Source organism: Lycium barbarum, chromosome 8, assembly GCF_019175385.1.
Source record: "Lycium barbarum isolate Lr01 chromosome 8, ASM1917538v2, whole genome shotgun sequence".
Classification (NCBI taxonomy): domain Eukaryota; kingdom Viridiplantae; phylum Streptophyta; class Magnoliopsida; order Solanales; family Solanaceae; genus Lycium; species Lycium barbarum.
In genome coordinates, this window is record NC_083344.1 from 941586 (window position 1) to 965754 (window position 24169).

The 24169-nt window shown below is 36.2% G+C and overlaps 2 protein-coding genes and 3 non-coding genes across 5 annotated transcripts; 3 read left to right on the plus strand and 2 right to left on the minus strand.

Annotated features, from left to right (window-relative positions):
- Positions 1-981: 981 nt before the first annotated feature.
- TRNAK-CUU (transfer RNA lysine (anticodon CUU)) lies at positions 982-1054 on the plus strand. Its single transcript has one exon. It is a non-coding gene; the product is annotated as a tRNA-Lys (tRNA).
- Positions 1055-5465: 4411 nt separating this feature from the next.
- TRNAS-UGA (transfer RNA serine (anticodon UGA)) lies at positions 5466-5547 on the plus strand. The gene has a single exon. It is a non-coding gene; the product is annotated as a tRNA-Ser (tRNA).
- A 2207-nt stretch (positions 5548-7754) lies between these two features.
- Positions 7755-7836, plus strand: TRNAS-UGA (transfer RNA serine (anticodon UGA)). Its single transcript has one exon. It is a non-coding gene; the product is annotated as a tRNA-Ser (tRNA).
- A 1766-nt stretch (positions 7837-9602) lies between these two features.
- Positions 9603-11304, minus strand: LOC132605606 (probable receptor-like protein kinase At5g20050). Its single transcript, XM_060318753.1, has one exon. The coding sequence runs from the start codon at positions 11131-11133 to the stop codon at positions 9778-9780; it is 1356 nt and encodes a 451-aa protein (XP_060174736.1). The 5' UTR covers positions 11134-11304; the 3' UTR covers positions 9603-9777.
- A 1044-nt stretch (positions 11305-12348) lies between these two features.
- Positions 12349-22182, minus strand: LOC132605607 (LEC14B protein). The gene is made up of 10 exons (XM_060318754.1): positions 22024-22182; positions 19148-19650; positions 18551-18670; positions 18104-18181; positions 17672-17842; positions 16853-16930; positions 15919-16094; positions 14273-14431; positions 14079-14139; positions 12349-13122 (listed from the first exon to the last, which is right to left on the minus strand). The coding sequence occupies exons 2-10, from the start codon at positions 19619-19621 to the stop codon at positions 12931-12933; spliced, it is 1509 nt and encodes a 502-aa protein (XP_060174737.1). The 5' UTR covers positions 19622-19650; positions 22024-22182; the 3' UTR covers positions 12349-12930.
- Positions 22183-24169: the final 1987 nt, after the last annotated feature.

Below are 24169 nucleotides of genomic sequence, written 5' to 3' on the forward strand. Positions count from 1 at the left end.
TTTTACTTTTAAAGAAGCTATTTTCTTAAAATGGTGTTTTCTTGGATACAAGGTGAGTTGTGATAACATACAATATTGCAATGAAGTATGGACATGGTGTTTTGTTGATAGCTTCATATCGAGGTTGAATTTCAATGAGTCCCCAATTTTTTATGAATCCATTGGTGATAATATTATAGAGAAACTAGCCTCATAAATCTTCTAGCTAGAAAAGTGATCCAAGACCATTTTTAGAAAAAAGTTTGTAATTAAATTCTTGAAATTCAATTTTTCTAGCAAATGTGATCTTCTACGCGAATTAGACAAATTTAGTCGTGAATATATTAAGGTCATTTTGATTAGAATATAATATTGTTTGCACTCGTAGTTTGCACCAAGTAAAAGGATGCAACACATGTTTCTATGATTAAATTGCTTGATTTAATGTAATATCGCCTGTCGACACATATTCTTTTATGCTTATGTGATTATTTACTTCGTTTAGTGTAAACATCACACGGCAGCAAACATTTTCTTGTCTCTTTTGATGATACACCCTCCTCTCTTTCTTTCCTTTTTTATTTAATTATGATTTATTTGGAGATTTGCCAACAACCATACAATGTGTTACGATAATTCACTTGTTTTCAAGGGGAGCAATAATCCAGTTCGACTTTCCATTTTATCTACAATAAATTAGTTAAGTCTGAGTCCGATGGAATTTCAAAATGAAGATATTTATATTTTGTTCAAAATGTGTTGCAAAACAATCTAGAAGACAATTAATATTTGCCTCCTTAATTCAATTAGGTGCATTTGATTTGGATATGACTTACATAATAGAGAATATCATAGCTATGGGTTTTCCTAAAAGCTACATGGGCTCTGGTATCTTTGGATATGTCGAGGTAAAGATTGCCCATAATTACTTTTTTTTAAATATATTTTCCACTTATTCCAGACCTGCATTTCTCAAAAATATCAGATTAGATGATACAAGCAGCTCGTCTAGCTCAGTTGGTAGAGCGCAAGGCTCTTAACCTTGTGGTCGTGGGTTCGAACCCCACGGGGGGTGCCACCCTTAATTTTTGAAGGGGTAAGGCTGCGTACAATAGATGGTCCGGCCCTTCCCCGGACCCTGCGCATAGCGGGAGCTTAGTGCACCGGGCTGTCCCTTTTCCTCTTGCAGAAATGCAAGGAGGTCACGGTTCTACAATTAGACCCTTATGGTCTGGCCCTTCCCCGGACCCCGCACATAGCGGGAGCTTAGTGCACCGGGTTACCCTTTTTATCAGATTAGATGATACAGGGGTTCCATAGAAATCACATGGAGGAAGTGATCAATTTTTTCGAGACTCATCATCAGGTACTTTCATAAACCTAATCACTTTTTCTCCCTAATAACTCTATTGAAGTGCATCTTATACATTTTACAAGAATATATATTAGCAGAGTAGCCCTTATGGTCTGGCCCTTCCCCGGACTCCGCACATAGCGGGAGCTTAGTGCACCGGGTTACCCTTTTTATCAGATTAGATGATACAGGGGTTCCATAGAAATCACATGGAGGAAGTGATCAATTTTTTCGAGACTCATCATCAGGTACTTTCATAAACCTAATCACTTTTTCTCCCTAATAACTCTATTGAAGTGCATCTTATACATTTTACAAGAATATATATTAGCAGAGTAGAGAGTGCTCCATGGTTGCTATGGCTGCTCATCATGATGTTTTTATGGACCTTCAGTTGCCAACTTCCATTAGAACAATTTCTGGTAGTTTCTTAGGGATGTTAATATTCAGAATTTTGTTTTCTTCCAAGTTGTATTTGCTTTTGTTAATAGTAGTATATAAGGGAGCCAGTCTAAGAAGACAGCTGCAGTAGCATTTGAGTGTTGCCTTCCTCAGCACTCAAATAAATTCTAGGGAAAGGATGAGATGGAAAGACAAATGCTCTTTTCTTTGCCTTCACCCCTAAATTTTATTTTACGGATTACATCTTTAAAATTCTAACATTTGTGGATATTAACTTTTGCAGTATTTACTGGTCTCTCGGAGATTGTTGGACTCGAAGGTACACAAAGATAACAATTATGGTAATTTTTATATGCTTAAAAGTTACATTGTGTTATTTTAATATATTATACATTAATTTTTAATCATATGCATGTATTTTGAATCAATGGAAGATATTTTTGTGGCTAACTTTCCTTTTTTTCTTCTTCTTTCCATTTTTCCTTACTCCTGAAAGATTTACTGGCAGTGGAAATATCACTTCCTCCTTTCATGAAAGATAAACAAAGGAGGAACAAAACCTCATAGCAAGGAATTTTGATACAAAGATTCGTTATAATAATGCAGCCCAAAAGGCAAAGGGAAAAATATGCAAGCTCCTTGGTGGTATGGTTTCTATGGCATAGATTAACTCAATTTTTAGCATAAAAATTTCATGTTCTAATGCATATATATTAATTGAGAGTTATATTTTTTTTATTTTTTTTTACTGGCTGTTCAATTGATATTGTTATTTTGATTTGTTGAAAAGAGCAAGAAGAATGAAGGGGGGGGGGGGGGGGGGGGGGGGAGTGGCGAATTACAGAAGAAGGAAACGAAGAGGGGAAAACGAAACTAAAATAAATGATATGTGGCTTTTTATGAAATCATATTTTCATTAAGAAAGTTGTGTCTTCAAAGTCATCAATATCATCTTGAAGTTTCAAATGTTTATTTTTAATGATGTGTTCCGCTAAATTATAAAAATTAAAAAAAAAACACTTTTTTTTGCTCAAAGTTGTGGTTGATATTGTTCTCATTTTCCTTTTTATGGTGCTCTTTTCGTTGTTTTTACATTTGATGTAGATTTAACGGTTGTAAATATTAATTATTTGTTCTTCTATATGATGAATTGTATAATCTCTTAATTAAATTAAAGAGAAAAGAATGCATCCTGCCTTCTGCTTTTCAATTTCCTAACTTTGGTGTTTGCCTTATGTTTTTTTTTAGTTTTTTAATACTACTTATATGTTTTGTTTTGAATTTTCAAAAGGAATTGTTATATGATGATGCTGATTCAACTTGATGTCTTTTATTTGACACACGTATGACATTACACTGGATATGTTGTTGTTGTTGTTGTTGTTGTTGTTGTTGTTGTTGTTGTTGTTGCTGTTGTTATTTGACACAAAATGTATTTCCATAAGTTTAAGTCCTCATCTCCAAAAGGAATATAATTTTGAAGATTTTAACTTCATAAAATCTTTTGTTCTTCGGCAGTGCATCAAGAAACACGATGCAATCGAGGTTTAATTGAAACAATGTGATGTAATGCACTCAAATAAGTAAAATCATAATTCGATAAGTTTAATATTTTATGCCATTATTTGTGCATTGTGCAGGTCCTAGGACCACTATACTAGAGCAATGGGAAAAAACATGAAGTGAAGCAAAAGATAATAAAAAGTTATGGGATAATGTAACAGTGTATATTCCAACAAGACGTCAAAACTATTTCTTGATTAATATTTTTTTGAATATTGACCGCGCATCGTGCGGGTACTAATGCTAGTTTATAAATAAAAAATCATTTTGACTTTTCTATATTGTAATTTTTCGACAAAGAAGATTTGGGTGAACCCCTTGCGCCTCACTAGCTCCGCTCCTGGGCACGATTCCATTGCCGAACCCTGCTGTTGAGGATATATTTTTATATAAAGACTAATTTTGACCTTATGTACTGTAATTTTCCGGGTGAATCCTTTGCGCCTCACTATCTCCGCCCGGGCAAGATCGTATTGGTGCCTTCTAGATGCATTCCTCCATGTGCTTATGACATCTGTTATAGGATCTAATTAATGAAGTGGAAGTTTCCATTTGAATTTTGAACATGTTCCACCAGCATAAAACAAAAACATACCTAGTGTAATTCCACAAGTAGGGTTTCAGGAGGGTAGTGTGTATGCAGACCTTACCCCTACGTACCTTGAGAGGTAGAAAGGTTGTTTCCGAATATTCCAGCAGCATGAGAGATTCAAAAGTAAAAGTATTCTCAGCTGGAACTATATATATAAGGACAATCTTTGTGAGGTGAGAGTTATTCCTCTATGACATGCATATTCAATTTTTCATTTATTTTCCACTTCTTTCTCATGATCCTCCAAAAGTTTGTGTCAATAATGAATAATGATCACTAGGCAATGTAATTTCAGCTTTCAAATTACAATGAGGGCAAGAAGTGAAAACAGTGTAGTATTATGGTTAAAGTTGTAACAACTGGATATTTAGATAAGTTACTATAAATTCACAAGTACTGAAATGCAGCACCAGCTAGCATAGACCAAAGATTGTGAAAGATAAGCGATTGTGTTTCCAAGAGACAACTTATTGGCTAATATTTTGTAAAAATTCAAACTGTAATGTCACGAGTTTTAATCTCATTGACCCTCGTGCCAACAACACGAACAACAATATACCCAGTGTGATCCCACAAGTCGGGTATGAGGAGGTTGGGGTGTACGCAAACCTTACCCCTACTTACCCTTGCGGGGTTAGATTGAACCTCGTGTCAATATTGTCAAATTTTGATCGTGTCAATATTGTCAAATTTTCATAAACATCTTAACCTTCTAGTAAGATCCTGTTGAATTTTTGGATGCGTTATGTCCCAGGAAAAAGCATAGGGCTCAAGCAATTTGCCTAAGAAATGATTACTCGAATGAATCGAATATTGTGTTGTGCACAGTGCATATAAATTTTTTTGGCTGACACAAATACTGTATTGTCCATTTCTAATAAATTAACGTGGTGGATCTAATTCTGAGTCAAATTCTGGATTGTGTAATTGAGTACTATTAGCATAGCCGCGACTATTGTTTAGGAAATTAAACACTCAAGGATTGAACAAACAAGTGTAGACTACATCATAAAGGCAGGAGAATCCATAAATATTTGTTGGTTTTAGTCTTTTAGACTGAGTTCCTTCCTTAACTTCTTCCTTTTTTTTTTCTTTTCTGAACGGAAGGATGCGTTAAATTAAAAACGCGAAATTAAAGGGTCATTGCAACTATGAGATAGATCCAAACGATGCTACCCTAAATTGTCTTTGCTTAATTAGTAGGACAAATGAGGGCGGGGAGTTCCAAAAAGAAGTTTATTCTATAGCTGGTCTCTTCTCTCTTGGATCCAACTTTGTTTGCATAACATGCCAACTCATGCGCCACTTTGTTTGCTTCACGGAATATGTGTCGTATCTGGGATTTCTCGGTGGCTTCCAGCAGGAATCTGCAATCATTAGGTAGATTTGACGACGACTTAACTTCATCCTTTCACCAACTTTCTTATATATGGTTAAATTGGTTGTTTTAGTGCAAACATTGTATGTTAGCAAATATTTTCCAGCATTTTTGTATGGTATATATAATATATATGCATACTTGGAGATTTGCCAGCGCTAATATATAAATTGTTAAATAAATTTAAGCAACAATAAGTCAATATGTCCGAGTGGTTAAGGAGACAGACTTGAAATCTGTTGGGCTTCGCCCGCGCAGGTTCGAACCCTGCTGTTGACGGTTACTTTTTTTTTTTTTTTTTGATAATTCTTAGCCCACTACTCTAATCATAAAAGCCGTGGACACACATTTATACATAAGAAATCTGAAAATAACGCACAAGATATTATTATCTTTACATACATCCTTCAATTTGCTTATTAAATCGGTTTGTGGATCCAATGAAATGAAAGTTCACATTTTAATTTTGAACATATTTCGCAGCATGAAAGATTTGAAAGTACTAAGAAAAGCTAAATTCTCAGTCCCAGGGGACAATTCAGTGGCCAAGAGTTCATGAAATTCGAATTTAATGTCACGAGTTTAACTCCTATTGGCCCTCGTGCCATCATTGCATAATTTGATCTTCCCTACTACCTTAAAAACTATGTAACAAAAATAAACATTTTCGAATTAAACCAGTGAAATTGAATCTCTTTGGGTTAAAACCTGGTTAAAACTATACATTGAGGTGGGCAAGAGACAAGCAAGAGCAGAGCTTGAGACTTGGAACATGGAACAAATTGACATAAAATTGAGTGACTTAGCAATAACTACCACAAAAAAATCAACAAAAAATACTAAAAAAAGACGTCGAAGGAGGAAGAAGAAGGATGTTTTTAGCGTTCAAGTTGGAGATGCCATTGTATTTGAGATACTCACATGGATCTCCGCCAACTATCTCATGCGATTCAATTGTGTTTCTAAAGCTTGGAACACTTTGATACGACACAATTCCAACTTTGTCAGGTCCCACATTGCTCGTTCTCAGGCTCGTGATCCCTCAGACACCCACCTCTTGTTTGAACTGCTTATTAATCCTCCTGTTTATCCAATAAAACATGAACTAGAAATATTTTCTTTACAACTCGTGCCTCATCGTTATTCAGGCACTAGATCCAAGATCATTGGCTTCTCGAATCATTGCAACGGCCTTGTTTGTTTTTATAAACATTCTAAAGTTTACTTATACAATGTTACTAAAGGGTGAGATGAAAGCTTTATCTTTCTCTCTAAATTGTTACTACTTGAACACTGGTAAATTGTTTCTAGGATTTGATACGGTCACAGAAAAATATAAATTGCTTCATGTTTTTACCTACTATGATCGTCCACAAAAGACGGAGATTCTAACTCTAGGAATCAACTCTTGGAGAGATATAGAATTAATCGTTGAAAAGCCTTCTCCTAGTTATGATTGTTTTAGTGATTTTATTTTTCTCAATGGGCTACTTTATTGGAGGAAACGTTCATTCAACAATTCTGATGATCCCAATATGAAACGTGTTAATACTATCTGATGAGGTCAACAAGGTTTCTATGAAATTTAACTCTGATGATCCCAATTTGAAAAAGGTTGCCACCGTACAGCTTGAAGAAAAAGTGATTGATCAGACACAACATATTTTAGCAACAACCAGCTTTATTAGTGTCCATCTACTTTGATGTTCCCTGATCATTTTGAATTTAGACATGTTAACAGTTATGTTGAGAACATTATCCCATTGTCATTTTTTGATGTGGTTTAAGTTTGAAAATCAAATGAGAGAATTAAAAAATAATACTGGCATTAAACAAGAAACTTATAGCATAACACGTGGTGTTAAATAGTTGTTTCCATGCAATCCGCATCCTAACTCTTAAATTTGTAAGGAGTAGTCTCTCTTCTCTTTGCCTGTTGCCTAGTATACAACATCAACAACAACCCAGTGAAATCCCACATCGTGAGGTTTGGGGAGGGTAAAGAGTACGCAAACCTTACTCCTACCAAGGTAGGACGCCTGTTGCCTATTATATGGATATAAAAGTCAGAATAAGTCATAAGTTAGGAATCTTATATTTCATTTGTTCCAATTTATGTAATATATTTTTCTTTTTATTTTTTCCCCAAAAAAATGATACAACACATTTTTATATTTAGAAATAATTTAACTTAAACCTTTCTCTTTTACCCTTAATGAAACACAAATATTTATGGCTTGTTCATACCACAAGTTTCAAAAGTCTTCTTTTCTTTTTTAAACTTCATGCTAGTCAAACTATATCTTATAAATTGAGACGGAAGGAGTATAACTTATGACTTTTGACTTATTTTTTGTTATTTTGGCTTAAAAATAGCTCAAAACCACTTCGCTTAAATGCTATTTTGGTTTAACAACTCCTAAAATAAGACAATCTAAACAAGGTCTTAATGTGTAAGCCTGTAAGGTGAATACAGACATCAACAAGTCGATATGTCCGAGTGGTTAAGGAGACAGACTTGAAATCTGTTGGGCTTCGCCCGCGCAGGTTCGAACCCTGCTGTCGACGTTCTTAGTTTTTCCTTTTTAATAAACCTGACATGGAAAAGCAAAATAACCAATTTCCTTCTCTAGCATGAAATCGATTTTTTTTACGTATTCAGTAGTTGCAATTTTGCTACTGTGCTGTCATATTTTAATCGGTACTACACTTCAAATTCTTTTTTTTTTTTTGGAGCCGAAAGTCTATCGGAAACAGCCTCTCTGCCCCACAAAGATAAGGGTAATATTTGCATACATCTTACCCTCCTCAGACCACATGGAAAAGCAAAATAACCACTGTGAATTTCCTTCTCTTGCATGAAATCGATTTTTTTTTACGTATTGAGTAGTTGCAATATTGCTACTGTGCTTTCATATTTTAATCGGTACTACACTCCAATTTTTTTTTTGAGCTGAGAGTATCGGAAACAGCCTTTCTGCCCCACAAAGGTAAAGGTAATATTTGCATAGATCTTGCCCTCTCCAGACCCCACTTGTTACACGCGGTACATGTTATTGTATTCAGCAGTTGCATGTTGTAAAGTGTTCTCTCATGCAATTACTTGTGCCAAGTGTATTCGAATTAGAATAATTATAATTTACATGTACTTTATAAAGATTTTTCAATTATAGCTGTCCGACGCTAATATTGGCATAATAATTGGAATAACAGGCTAATCGAACCAGCTCATATATATAGCTCGAATTAAAAGTAATGGGCACGGTTCAAACTGTAAGGAATTTTTTGCATAATTATATAGTATTTTTTAAATAATTTCCTACCAGACACTACTATTGGCGTAACAATTGGTACAACCATAGGTTAGCCCAACTCGGTCCTATATATAGCTCGAGTTAAAAGTAATGGGCATGGTTCAAATTATAAGGAAAATTTCTGTCAAGTGAGAATTATCACTAGGCAACGTTATTAAGATCCTAGTTCCATTTGTTTCTCAAGATCCTATGTCTCCAAAAGTTTGAGTCACTAATTATCACTAGGCCACGTTATTAGGAAATATTCAATGCTTAATGATTTCTTGAAGGCACAATATGCAAGAGGGCACCTGCATGTAGTAGCAAGAAAGTGATCTTATTGGCAGTCTCAAAATTAGAGGAGATTAATGGATGTCAACAATGTGGAGGCAAATATTAAGTGGAAAATTATGGAAGGGAAATTGTCCTTTTGGTGGGATAACTGGCTTGGGATTGGGAATTTAAGTCAGTTTCTTGAAAATGCTCCCTGATCTAGCAAGATGAAGGTATCAGACCTTTTTTTTCCTTTTGGTTCCCTATCGGTATCTGTATCCGCTTTGTAACTCCGACTAATTCAGATTTCTCACCGCGTAAAGCTCTAAAGGGGGAGCGCTCCCTATCTAGATTTTTTCCATTCACAGGGTTCAAATCTGATTAAGGGTGGAGGGATCTTTATCCATCCTACCACAATTCTTGATGTTGGGGCTAAAGCTACTGGGTTCGACAGAATCCGTAAGCTATACTCTAGCTCCGCCCATGCCTGTTATATGCCGGGGAGTATGAAAAGGTAGATGAGCAGCAAAATATGATGGTGTTAGACCTGTATCCAGTAATCTAATGTCATTAGTACCTGTATGTGAGTTCAAATGGTTTCAACAATCACCATTTGCTGAGTTGTTGGCGTGCATTATTACTTATGTCAACTCCATTTAATTTGAACGCGTCTTGCGTTTTAACCATGTATAATCTATGTATACCAGCAAGGAAAGATAACAGTGAATCCAGTCAACTACTTCTGACCGGCGAGACAGTAGAAGTTAATGGCAAAAATTGTATACTATATCCTTAATCCTTATGGATGGATCCCAAAAAGCGATCAAAAACAAAAGAAGCAGAAAGAGTAGTAGAAAAGATATACTAATATACTTATAAAATGTGGTTTAAACAAAAGCAAAACTAGAAGGGAAGCAGATTAAATCCCAGATGTATGTAGGTACTACCTCCCTGAGAGCATAGACGACATTGCAAAAGAACAAGACGAATTAGAATAATGGTTAGTGGTATCCATCTGACGGGATCTTGGCGTGGCTGTAGTGGCCCTAGGCTGCCCGAGATGATGATCAAGATCCTCGTCGCTTGCTAATAGGTTAAAGAATAGCCTTGTCGTTTGTGAAGGCGCTTCTACTGGCACACGCCCTTCCAGCATTTCCACGACTTGTGCCATGGTTGGCCTAAGCTTAGGCCGTTCTTGGATGCAAGACAACGCCACACACGCCAATTTTTTTACTTGTATCTCTAATACTCCTTCTGCAGATACCTCCTGGATGAGCCTCTCGTCCACGGCATCCATGATTTTCCCTTGTGCCAATTTCTCACTCACAATCTTGGGAAGGTAACTGAATTTGCTCCTTGAATTGCCAATTTCAGCCACGGTTATATTTCTTCTCCCACCAATCAATTCCAAAAGTACCATTCCATAACTATAAACATCACTTTTTTCAGATATCCCATTTTCCAAGAGCCACTCGGGGGCTAAGTACCCTCTAGTACCCCGGATGGTTGTGACAACTCTACTCTCGTCTTTCCCCATTAACTTTGACAGCCCGAAATCCGCGAGAATAGCACGGTGATTCTCGTCGAGAAGTATATTCTCAGGCTTGACATCGAGATGTAAAATACACGACCTACAATCGTGATGCAAATAGGAAAGCGCCTTAGCCACATCCAGGGCAATTCTACACCTCAAATCCCACGACAAGCATCCTCGACTTCCCTTTCTCCTGAAAATCCAATTGTTAAGCGATCCATTAACGATATACTCATAAACCAAGAAACGAGGCCCCGTTGGGGGAACAGTACAGTATCCAAGTAGGCGTACAAGGTTGACATGCTGGACACTGGCAATTGCTGCAACTTCTGATTTAAATTCCTTATCAGCACGCTCCTCTCCTTCGATCTTTTTTACTGCTACCGATGCACCATCACTTAGTACTCCCTTGAAAACGGAAGCTGATGATCCTCGGCCTATTAACGAGCCAAAGTTATTGGTTGCTTCTTCGAGCTCTTTGAGCTTGAATCTTGTTGGCACCCCTGCAACTTTCCTGAGGAAACTATATTCGATCCTCAACTCGCGTCCATCTGAGTCTAATTGATGTTCTAGCAATTGCCTCCTGCTGTTGAAATTCCTTCGGATTAAAACAGCAGCAAAGACAGCAACAATCAACGCGACATCAGCTCCTGTGATGAGGTAAAATGCCTCGGAAAATTTTAGCGTTAGCCGTGCAACGATGATGATTGTGATCAACAGAATCACCAGTGAAATGGCTATGGAATAGGCTTTTTTGTCTTCCATCAATGGATCATCATAATTCTGAGTTGAAGTTTAAGATGAAGGAGAGAAATTTTTCGTTATTTTGACTTCATCTTAGCTTGGTTGGTTATATAAGAGAATCCCGGGAGAAAGCAAGTTAGACCTTACTCATTATGTTGTAGTCCACTTGAAAAGAGAAAAAAAATGCATGAGTCAGATAGGCAAGCTATGAATTTAATTCTGGTCCCATCAGTCTCTATCTACATTTTTTAAGCCACTTGCTCAATTACTAACATGAAGATGGTGTTCTCAACACGGTTTGAGTGTTCACCTACTATTACTCTTCTACATTAATGTCCCTTTTTTTTTTCTTTTTTTTTATTTATTTAAATTTCCCGTTTAGGGTCCGGTACCTGCTTTGAGATTTGATTAATCCGGTTCGTGTCGGGAAGTCCCATTTTTGGGGGTAAAGGATCAATATCAAAGGCGATTCCATTTCCATGGTTCGAACTCGAGACCTCTGGTTAAAGATGGAAGAATACTTACTACCTGACCACGACCTTTGGTGGTATCAATGTCCGACAATACTTGTCGCACTTTTAATATTTTTTGGTTTCGTATCTGGTGTTGGATAACCCTTTTGGGTCTGACTAATCCGAATTCGCATCGGGATGTCCTACTTTTGGGGGTAAAACGATCAACATCAACGGTGATTACCTCTGGTTAAGAATGGAAGGTTACTTGTCATCCACTCGTAACCTCTGGCGGTATCAATGTTCGATAACAAACGGAGCCAGGATATGGATTTTATGTATTTTATTCTAAAATGACTACATTAGATATTAGTAACTGGGTTCTGAATTTAATTTTGTACATATTTAATAAATTTCTTAATACAAATACAAAGTTTAAACTAAAGCTACTAGGCACAGCCGCCCCAATTGCTAACTGAATGAGAACTATTTTGTTGAGTGTAGCTTATGCCAACTGAGTTGTAATCTCTTTAATCTATTGTGTACTTTATTGCAATGACAATAACCATACAGTTCATTGACTTGCTCAATTCTTTTATCCATCCACATCTATCATGTGCATTGACTATCAGTGATGACAAATCTTAAGAATATTTCAACTCTTTTTATCAAACGAAGTATTTAATCGTTTTTAACATTTTGACATCTATAGAAGCAATGGCAGATGCATCTCTTAGGCAACGGGTTCATTCGTACCCAGTATTTTCAATGTGGAGCATAAATATGTGTTTGAAAATTCACTAAAATTTCAATGGATATTAGATCTGAATTTATAATTTCAAAAGTACAACAAATTTAGTGCTAATAACCTTAAAGGTCGAATCGTTAAATCCTGGATTTGTCCTCTGTACACAAGGTACTCATTCTTCTTGTTGAGCTTCAATTTTCTGTATGCAAGAAGCCTCTTCGTCTTAGCACATCCCTTTTCTTGCAGAAGTGCAACGCGCAACCTTACATTTTCTTCCGCGTACTCTGCAGTACGAGCCTCACATACAATGTCGCACTCCCTTATTAATGATAACAACAGGGGGAGAGGGGGTCGCATTTCAGAGTTTCCAGACGACCCGAGTATTATTTACAGAATACAATGTACACGCTTGACTTTATTTATGTACGATACATGTAAATCAAAATATCGATCGTGTTTCAGCTAAAATTCACGCTCACAGTCACTATATATGCTGGTGTAACACCACAGAGATACCACAGTTTTTTTATATATAACCGAGAAATCTCTGAGGGCAAAACACACTACAGTTTCTTAGGTATATAGATTTTGATGATATACCCGAGTGCAGATAGCATCTTAAAAGAAATGCCTTCTTCTGATCTGCTTCTTTTTTGGAGGGAGTGGTGCTTCTCCATTTCCAGGGAATTCCCATTTGACAACATCTCCATCCCAAGAAGAGCTAACAAGCATTGGATAATTAGGGTGCCAACTACAATCTCTAACGGTCGACAGGTGGTGCTGCAATTTTGCGACTTGCTCTCCACTTACCTAAAAACGAAGAGCATCATTACGTAACAAAACCATAAGAAGAATCTTTTAGATATTTCAGCAACGAAAAACCCTTATACAGTCAAACCCCTCTATAATAGTCATCCTCTATAACAACATTTCACTAACGGCCAAGTTTTATGTGAAACCGATATATCATGTTATGTTATATTATATGTTCTCTATAACAACTTTTCACTATAGCAGCCAAAAAATATCCAGACAAATGACGCCGTTATAGAAAGGTTTGACTGTATTCTATAGTATAATTGCGGGAAAATCATCAAACTAAATTTTCAAACTACAAAATCACTCAACTTTGCAGAAAAAATGGTTAAGGATTGGGTGGAAATCCTCCTATTCTATTATGAAAATTACTTTTAAACTTAAAAAACCCCCTGACCCAAATAAACACCCTAACCCAAAACCCGGCCCACATTAAAAAATCCAGCCTGTTAAAAGTTCCCTAACCCAGGTAAAAGAACCCATCTGTAGTTTCGAGTTAGGGTGCTTATGTGGGCCAAGGAGCTTGTTTTAGTCTAAAACAAGGCTTCATCGGTTTCTAGAAAGTTAAGTGATTTTTCATTAGGAAATTTAGTTTGATGATTTTCCTGCAATTATATTATAAGTTGCATCACCTTCTTTGTAGTTGATCCTGCAAAACCATACTTAAGCACCATTTAACCAAATTTGAGCAAATGCCGAATAATTTTCTGTAAAACTATGTCACAACTAAACTTCAGATAGTGTTTACGTTCTCTTATCGTAGAGTAACTGCATGTTTCTTCATCGAACAATCCAAAAGTTAAATTTGCATCCTTTGCAGATAGAGCAACAAACACAACCATTTCGAAAGACATCCAATTATCTATGCTCTATATTTGAAAGGTATAATTCACAAAGGACACTACACATGGCTAATGAGATAATAAGTTGACGCATAGACTCATACTTACCAAATCATAGATGTAAATGCAACCGTCATGGGATCCAGTGTAAATGTATCTCTGCCCAGTGCTGTTAAACATAATCCAAGAAATATTTAAGTACGTACTATTACACTAGATTGACCAATATGTGAGCAAGTTCAAATAAGTGTAATTGAAAGCTGTATCTAATATCTAATACACAGCATATTTTTAGCACTAACCTATATTCTGGGGAGAAGTAGCAGCGAATTAGAGTACGCAAGACAGAATGACCCTTATAAGTGGCTATTGATTGATCATACGGGTGCTTCAAGTCTCTAGCTTGAGGAGGGTAGTCCATCCATCTATAGTCCCACTCATAATTCCTGGACCGTATATTGCTGAAAACAAGATAAAATATGAGTCTCAATGACAATGAGACTATATCAATAAGTAATCAAGTGGAACACTGATTTTGTAAAGAGTCATTCCATAATCATGTTGAGTTTTTGAAAACAAGACTATATCAAGACCAAATAAAAGTGCGCTTGAATTAACATGATGGTAGAGGTCCAAAGATTTTGAAAACAGGCAAAGTGAAAGGATAGCCGATTTTAGGGTCTCCATTTAAGCCATAGCCAGAGTGTATATAATTTTGCAAGTTTAGTAGCTTCGAAACCAATTTCAGCCATTCGTGATTGAAGTTGCAAAAATTTGTGTTTGAAGTTTAGCAGCATACTTCCGACATTTTTGCCTGAAGTTGTAGGATTATTGGCAAGAGAAAGTTTAATACCAAAACTTGGCTATAAATGACTGAATTATAGTCATATATAACTGACTTATAGTCATATGACTGAACTTCAGCCACACAAGCCTAACTTCAGACATGTATGTTTGGAGTTTGTCTTTATAGTACCCAACTTAAGTTGTTAGTTTCCTTAAGTTGTTACCCAATATTTAGAAGCATACCTGTCAATCAACTCGAAAACAAGCTTATTAGTTAAGGAAAGTGATTTTTCATTAAAGAAAGAGAACGACAAGTTAATGTAAATTGTCTGCACCTGTCAGTTTTTAAATTTGTTGCAGTTGAAATCTAGGCTGCATGTCAGTGAATAGCAGTTCTTAATTCTATACATATTAATGGGAGAGAAAGAAATAAGAAGAAGAGGCGGAGGAGGGGCAGTTTTGTCTAAAGTTGCTTTCACTGGCTACCAGTTAAATGTTTTAGAAACAATGGTATAGGTTAAATGAGAGCATCCAAATAGGCACACAAGGGTACCCGCAAAGAGGATACACAAATTCTAAATGATGCCTAATTAGTAGGCAAAAGACAGAGTCACAAAGATAACCAAGGTCAACGGAAGAAAAAGCCAATCATAAGAAATGTCTTAAAATTGGTTTTCGTAATTTAATCCGCATCATCTTTTTTTTTTTTTTTTTTTTTTTTAATCATGTAAAAGTATTTCATTCATAAACAGGGCCAAATAACTGACCGTATACAAGGGGTATACCAAGGTAAAGAATCTACAAAAAGACAAGATTCTATACAAACTCCACCCATTCTTCTATACAACAAGGAATTTTATGGGTGCACCAAAGAAAATAAGTGATCGGAGACTACTCCTAAGCTTAGTGAAACTCGACTCTATCCCTTCAAAAGCTCTCCTATTTCTCTCTCTCCAAATAACCTACATTAACGCAAGAGGGACCACATTCCATGCTCTACGTCTTCTTCTCCTTCATCTATTAATGATAAAGCTCATTGAATCTCATGTATTCTACTATTTTCATACCTCCCCTGATCTAATTAGTAAACCCAAAAACCATGGACATGGATCATCAGGAAGAAGAATCACCAAGGAGATGCTTAGCCAGAGAATAAACATACCGAGCAGCATTAGGAGACATTTTGCGGATATCCCAAAGCTTGATGGACTGGTCTTTACTATTAGAAATGAAATAACGACCATCTCCCCGACTATCAAGGAATGTAACGCCTTCTAGGTGTCCCATCAGGACTCCTTCCGGCTTTTCTTTGGCCCTAAAGCATCGTCTATCCCAAACCTGTACAGAGCAACAACATCATTAGTCATAAAAAGGAGACCTTGACTCATGAAATAAATATCATGGAAGCATACATATATAAATTCATCCAGTCTCAAATTATTGGTCCCCAGAAGATCAAGAAGGGGTCTGCTAATTCTGCCATGAACAGGTTACACAAAATGGATCAAGATACCAACCATAAGAATATTAGGATATTTAGCATCAGTTCCTCAGCCTCAAAGCACTCAGATCCACTATGATTACTCCACAACCCCCCCCCCCCCCCCCCCCCCCCTCCTCTCCCTCTCCCCCTTCCCAAACCCATCTCTTCCCTCCCCGACAAAAGAGAAAAGGGGAAATGTTTTTTTATGTACACAAATATAGTACTCCTTATGTGAAATTATTTGACTCGGCACAAAGTTAAAGAATGAAAGGAAGGCTTCTGAAATTTGTAGTCTAAAACAAGTCATACATATTTGTGTGGCTATAAATCATCTCATTAAGAGTAAAATGGGAAGTTGAAAGATAAATTGTTACTAAATATAGAAAGGTGTCAATTCTTTTTGGGACTGACTGAAAAGGAAAGAGTGTCACATAAATTGGGACAAAGGAAGTAATAAAAAGAAGTATGAACAGTGGCTTTTGCCATAGTATCATAGTCTAATACTACCCCTTAGTTTTGTCATTAATTCAACTAGTATCTTTGATTAGCATCTTTCCGAAGGAGACGTTGATTCTTAAGCACTTCTTCCAAAGCAAGATAGGATGATGATCACCTTACACAGATTGTCATCGCTTCCAGAATATATGAGATGGCCACTTTCATCAGCAAAACATACAGAATTGACATCAGACTGCAACAGAAAAATTATTTCAGTTCATCAACAGAAAGTTAAAGAGATAATTGAAATTTCGTTTATCCACAAACAAATATATGAGAATTCCTCAACAAGTGTTATGTATTGAAATTTACAATGCAGATTTTGCGTGCAGATATATGGTACTAGAAAGAACAAATGATGTTAACCAATTCAATCATTGAATAGGCTATTGAGATATTTAATGATCAACTCTACTTAGTGATGTTTTCAGTGAGAAACTCCAGGAAGGGATAATTCAGCCACACCTCTTCTTTCAGCAAAGCCAAATAACTTAACACTCATCAAAGTGCTTCTAAGTGTATTTTCTCAGAAGTGAATTTCAAAAACGTACTTTTCAGGAGAAGCTACTTTTTTCAGCTTCTCAAAAACAACTTCTGCTTCTACTCAAAAATATTATTTCTTCTCCTAAAAGCTTGGCCAAAAACCTTGACTATGAAAAAAATGCATTTATTTAAAATAAAGCATTTTTAGCCTTGGAGAAACTTGGCCAAAAAGGGTAGAAACCTCCTTGTCTTGGTGAATATGTTTTTGAATAGCAAAAAGTTACTGTCTTGCCAAGAAAAAGAGCACGTCTTTAAATATGACTACTAAAACAAGCCCAAGAAGAATAGTTTTTTTAAGGGAAGTAACAATATTTTTAAAAAAAAAAAAAAAAAATAGCTGCCTCAAAAGGAAGAGATTTGTGACACACATCTATCATAAGTATATTCATACGTTGTGTGCGGATATTCGAAGGGAGAGTTTGTTTGCTTCAAGATCATAAACATAGATTGCATCATCACTACTTCCAGCAACAACTTCCCGACCTTCAGTAGAAAATTTTACAGAGAAGATTCCAAAAGAATCATCATCGTTGGCAGACAAAAGCAACCCATCATGAATTTCCTGCATTTAAGAATAAAATGAGTCATTATTTAAATAATGGAAACCTTTAACTTATAGATGCACAACTACTGCTGCCCTGCTGGAGTTATAATTATCCATTATACGAATATGAGACAGAACTCTGATTATCTGTTCCTAGTAGGCCTAAAAAGGATTAGAAATGATCCTATTAAGTGATAACTGCAAGATAGTGCAGTCCCTTGAAGCTGTTATGCATATGAGTTATAAGAATTCCAAACAAAGAGGGATTGATAGCCGTACTGTGATGTTGGCATGAGATTCGGTGGCAGCAGATCCAACATCTACAATATGTACGATAGGTGACATAGTAGCATACACCTGCAAAAGCAACACAAATGTTACTCTAAAAGACAGTATGCTTATTGCACCCAAGGGGATGTCCTAGTAGCCAATGAAGTAGAAGGAGAACCAAGAGGTCTCAAGTTCAACTCCCATAGGAGGCCTTCCCACCGGCCTAATCCTTGGTGGCCCGAGTAATCCGGTACTTGTGCTAGATCTGATGGGAGGTAGTAGGTACTCGGTGGGATAGCAGAGGTGCGCGCAAGCAGACCCGGCCACCAATTTCATAAAATAATGTGCTTATCTGCACTATGCCTCTCTCAGAAAGAGAGAAACTGAATCCTGACACTAAATCCAGAGCAAAACTTGCAGTTGCAAACTTGATTGATCTATAACATAGAAACTCACTAGATGCCGTTGATCTGGAGAAAGAGATGTATCAGTAACCGTCCATCTCAAACTTTTTGCAAGAATATTCTTGTGAACTTTCCACCCTCTTTCCACGTCGTATATTCTAATATGGCTTCCCTGTTTTAGACAATAAAATGAAGAAGAAGCATCAGAATGAACAAAACTCAAATCTATATAATGCATTTTTACGAATGTAGTCACTAGAAAACTTTGGGATATCATATTAAAAAGAAGGGGGGAAAAGCACGTTTCTGCTAAGATATGGAAATCTTAAGAGACAAAAATGTAATACTAACACCAGCCATACCTAATCTTCTCAATATCACAAAAATATAATACTCCCTCCGTCCCAATTTATGTGACACGCTTTCTTTTCTACTCAGTCCCAAAAAGAATGACACGTTTCTATGTTTAGTAAAAAATTTAACTTTAACATATCCATTTTACCCTTAATGAGATGATTTCTAGCAACACAAATATCTATAACACATTTTAGACCACAAGTTACAAAGTCTCCTTTATTTCTTAAATTTCGTGCCCAATCAAACACCTTCACATAAATTGGGACGGAGGAGTATAAATTACTGATGATACCTGAAAGGCAGCAATAAAAAGGGAACCATCTGCTGAAAATTGTGACACATAAGCCCTTGTTGCCATCTGGTCCACAACCCAAGGACCATATACTGGCAAATATTTACTTAGAACATGACAACGATCTGCCTTCGAGAACCTTCCTCTACCAGAAATATTGGCTTCTCGGGCAGCTAGCATTTTGAATGTGGACACAGGAACTTCCTTTTTCCCTGGTAGGATTCTACTGATATTTTCATGGGGTCCTGATCTAAGTTTAGTAAGCTGAGAAATTTCATGGTCCAAATAATTTGATGGTCTGTCGTGGCCAGCAACCCCGTGATTGGAATTTGAACCCTCGCAGAGTCCAGTCTCTAGTTCTAACTTACTCAGAGAATACCCCATGTCTTCAACGGACTCAAAATTAAAATACATCTTCACATGCAATACAGTGCACGGTGATTGTCTGAGAGACGCTTTGGAGTATCGTATCATCCATAATCAATTTCCTACCATGCCAAACCCTGCCAAAAGAGAAGGTGGGTACATATGGAAATTAGGGGTGGCAAAATTAGCCCATAAAAACATGACCTGCACAACCCGTTCAAGTTTAGACGGGTTATTGACCCACCCATTTATTAGCTCAGCCCATTTTAACCCAACCCATTTCAGCCAGGGCCGGAGCTAGGTAATGGCTAGCGGGTTCACCCGAGCCCCTTCGGCGAAAAATTACCTTGTATATACAAGGTTAAAATTACTTTTTATGTATATATAGTAGATATTGAACCCCCTTGGCTTCTTCGTTTGTTTACTACTTCATATTTTTGAACCCCCTTAGTGAAAATCCTGGCTCCGCCACTAATTTCAACCCAACCCGCCCATTTGACACCCCAATAAGGAATATATTGAGCAAGACCAGTGTATACTGAAAATGATGTTGCCCTATTTAGAAACCATAAACACCATGCTTAAGAGAAGCTTCAACAAATTAATCAACTACACCTCAATCACAAACTAGTCGGATAGGCTATATGAATCCTCCTTTACTCGTTCTGCTATATAGAGTATTCCAGAGATTCATAATAGTTAAGAGTTTAAGACTGTTTTTAACCGGAGTAAGTTTATGGAGATTCATCAGAGCATTGTGGGATGAATTCAAGCTAAATACCAAGATAAAAGCGGGTAACGGGGCAAAGACTGATTTCTGGAAGGATGTTTGGCATGAGGCAGGAAAGATGGCATCACTTTTCCCAGACATACATAATCTTGTATTGCACCAGCAAAGGAGTATAGCAGATCATTGGACCCCTTAAGGATGGAGCTTTAATTTCAGGAGGCATTTAAATGACTGGGAAATTCCAAGGGTAGCTGAACTTTTTAGTATAATAGAGCAGTTCAGTGGACTGGAGACAGGGAAAGATGTGTTATGGTGGCAGGACAATAGCACGGGAATCTTCAACGTAAATATAGCTTACAGATGGATGAATCAGGACAGTCAACAACCAAACAACTGGCCATGGAAACAAATTTGGAAAACAAAAATCCCAAATAAAGTAGCATGCTTTATATGGTTACTAGCTAAGGAAGCAGTGTTGACACAAGAAAATTTGATGAGAAGAGGGTTGCCACTATGCTCCAGGTGCTTTTTTTGTGATGATAATGCAGAGACAGTTAACCATCTATTTCCTACATTGCAAGGTAACAGGACAACTATGGAGATTATTCTTAAATCTTAAAGGTATATCTTGGACTATGCCCGGAAAGATTACAGAGGCACTTCACAGCTGGGAGGAAGCAGCGTTGCAAGCAAAGAACAGAGGTAGATGGAGAATTGTCCCTGCAAGCATTTGGTGGACAATCTGGAAGGAGAGAAACTCTAGGTGTTTTGAAAATGTAGAAAATAGTATGCAGAAAATCAAGCTGAATTGTTTTAAGTTATTATGTTTCTGGTGTAATCAGGTCTATTCCAATGATACAGTCTCCATCATTGATGTATTACATTCAATGTAGGAGTAGGATCTCAAAAAGTAGGAATACCTTTGTAAATATGGTTCAGTACAACCTATGTACTGTTTTGATCGGGATGAAATATAGATATAGTTACCAATTTTTTTTTAAAAAAAAAAAAGTTTTTAACTAGCCATCAACCTACTGCTATCCTCCTCCACTATCCGGCTATTCTTAGGAGGAGTTAATTCGAGAAAATCAGCTCAAGTTTGCTATTTTAAATGGAACCAGACATGTATAACATACGAATTCTCTTTAGAAGGAAGAAAATACCATCTTTAGCTCCACACAATTCAGTAGAATATTACTATACAGAGATTTTAGCTCAAATTCAAAATATCTAACTCAACTATGCTATTCTAAATGAAAACCAAATACTGTCACAACATACAAAATTTTCTTACATGGCAGAAAAATACCATCTTTGGCTTAACATATCACAGTAAAGATATCAGTATATACAGATTGTATTGAGCATATAAGTTCCATTAAAGCTGATAGTTTTACAAGAAAATTGAACAAAATAGACAAAAGGGAAAACCAAGATTTCAGTGAATATGCAATTATGAGGGGGGGGGGGGGGGGGGGGTAGCTCAAAATCAAGATTTTAAGCTAAAATTTGCAATTCTAAATGAAACCAAGCCAAGATTATGTGAATTTTCAATATAAAAGGGGACAATACAGCTCAAAATCAAATCTTTTGAGTTCAACTTCACCATTTATAAATGAAATTAGCAAAACCCCCTCTGAGCTTAACACTTACTATAAAAAATTTGTGTACATAAAGACTGTATCTAGGGGCATGTAAGTTCCATTAAAGCTGATACTTTTACAAGAAAATTGAACAAAATAGACAAAAGGGATAATCTAAAAATCAAAATTTGACAAACCTGATTGCTAAATCTTGAAATTGTTTGGAATTCTAATATTCAGTTCTTGTTTCTTCTTATCTCTTCATTCACTTCTCTTGGATTTCTCTTCTTGCCTTGGTGGACATGTCAAACACCTAACAAAAATATAGAGAGTGATAAAATGGTCCCTTTTCTTTGTTAGCAGGTTCAAATTAGTCCTTTAAGTATTATCTGAACATTTTGGTCTTTTAAATTTACCAAAGGTGAAATTTTAATCTCCGTCAGGCGTCAGGTATTTATCAAATTCTGATTGTTAAATTTAATCGGAGCTGTAAAAAGTAACTATATACATCAGAAGTTTTCACCAAAATCTCAAAAACTTAAAGATTGCATATCCGAATTCATGTAAAGAAGTTTGACTCTCGAAATCTGAATTGTATCACATAAAATTAGGATAGAGGAAGTAATTTTTTATGATGATAGAGGTAGTATTAGATAAAAAAAAAAAAAAAAATTAACAAGGTCACATCCTTCAATTTGTAAAACTACAAGGACAATTCTAACCTTTTTGCCTATTATTAAAGGAAGTTACATGATGATTTTTCAATTACTTTGGAGCATGTTTGGATTGACTTAGTTTAGGTGTTTATAAGTCAAAATTGCTTTTAAGCAGTTCTGTAGTGTTTGGGTAAAATAAAAAAGTATTTTTAAATACTTATTTTTAAGTCAAAAGTCATAGGCCAGAGCTTAGAATTTTTAACTTACTTATAAATCCAAAGCCATAAGCTCATCCAATACTACACTATGAGCCTGTTTGGATGGGCTTAAACAAAGCAGCTTATATTTTTTGGGCTAAGATAAACTGGCCAATTTATTTTTTTGAGCTTATTTTAAGCATAAAATAACTTATAATATGACAGTTAAACACTCAAAAAAGCTGAAAACAGCTTATACAACTTACAGGCTAAGCCAAACGGGCTCTATCATATACAAATGGAAAGGCCTCTGGCCCAATTTAGAAAGAAAAAGCTTCTTGTCAACTTTTCCTACAGGCTAAAACTACTGGGCCTATGGTCCATGGACAGACTTAAAATGAGTTGACTACTGCAACTTTTTGTTTTGTGCAGTGTTATTTCACTTACTTTGGTGCTGCAAAATATGTAGTTTTATTGTGTAATGAGTTGACTTATTGGTTATTCGAATTGGATATGAGATATAAAGCCTGTTTGGATGATCTTATCCGTATAAGCTACAAACAACTTATAAGTTAAAAAAATAAGTTGGGGTAGTCTAACTTATTTTTTTGACATATAAGCTGTTTTCATCTTATAAGATGCTTTACATAAGCTAAGTCAAATGGGCTCAATTATTTTTTTGAGCTTATTTTAAGCACAAAATGACTTTAAGCTGGCCAGCCAAACACTTAAAAAAGTTGAAAACAGCTTATAAGCAACTTATAAGCCAATCCAAACGGGCTCATAATTGCGTTATTTTTAGTGTATACCTCCACGTGTCCCTTCCGTTAGGCATAGGGGCAGATTCTTGCTTATTGTTTAACGGAGGGTTATACATAGAATAATCGGAAAAGGGCCAAATATACCCATGTACAATTGAAAAAGGGTCAAATATATCCCTCGTTATATTTTGGGTTTAAATATATCTCAGCCGTTATACTATTGGCTCAAATATACCCTTCCTCCATTAAAGTCCATTGTATTACAACTTTAACAGAGGAAGGATATATTTGAGCCAATAGTATAACGGCAAGGATATATTTGAACCCGAAATATAACGAGGGTTGAGAGGTATATTTAGCCCTTTTTCAATAGTAGAGGGATATATCTGGCCCTTTTCCGTAGAATAATACTTAAGCGGAGGGTACATTTAAACTATTTTTCTAAGTAGAGGGGCAAAGAGTCTACCCATTATGATTACATTTCTTTGTGCATGGAAGCACTTCGTGCTTTAAGTGAAAAGGGTAAAAAATGCCCCTCTATTTTGGGAAAAAGGCTAAAATATTTTCCGTTACAAATTTGAGTAAAAGATACCCCTTCCGTCATTAAAGTTTTCAAATATACTCATGTCTTAACGGAATTTTTCAAAATAATCCGACTTCATTTTTAAACCCGCTCCATTTAAACCTCACCCAACTACATAAAAAACTCATATGCGATCAACTTATTCC

Coding starts and splice junctions, on each gene's coding strand:
- LOC132605607 (XM_060318754.1), bottom strand. CDS start 19,621: ATGATACGATACTCCAAAGCGTCTCTCAGACAATCACCGTGCACTGTA. Junction 17,843..18,103: donor AATCTCATGCCAACATCACA/GTACGGCTATCA, acceptor TCTTAAATGCAG/GAAATTCATGATGGGTTGCT. Junction 14,140..14,272: donor TACTTCTCCCCAGAATATAG/GTTAGTGCTAAA, acceptor TATGTTTAACAG/CACTGGGCAGAGATACATTT.
- LOC132605606 (XM_060318753.1), bottom strand. CDS start 11,133: ATGGAAGACAAAAAAGCCTATTCCATAGCCATTTCACTGGTGATTCTG.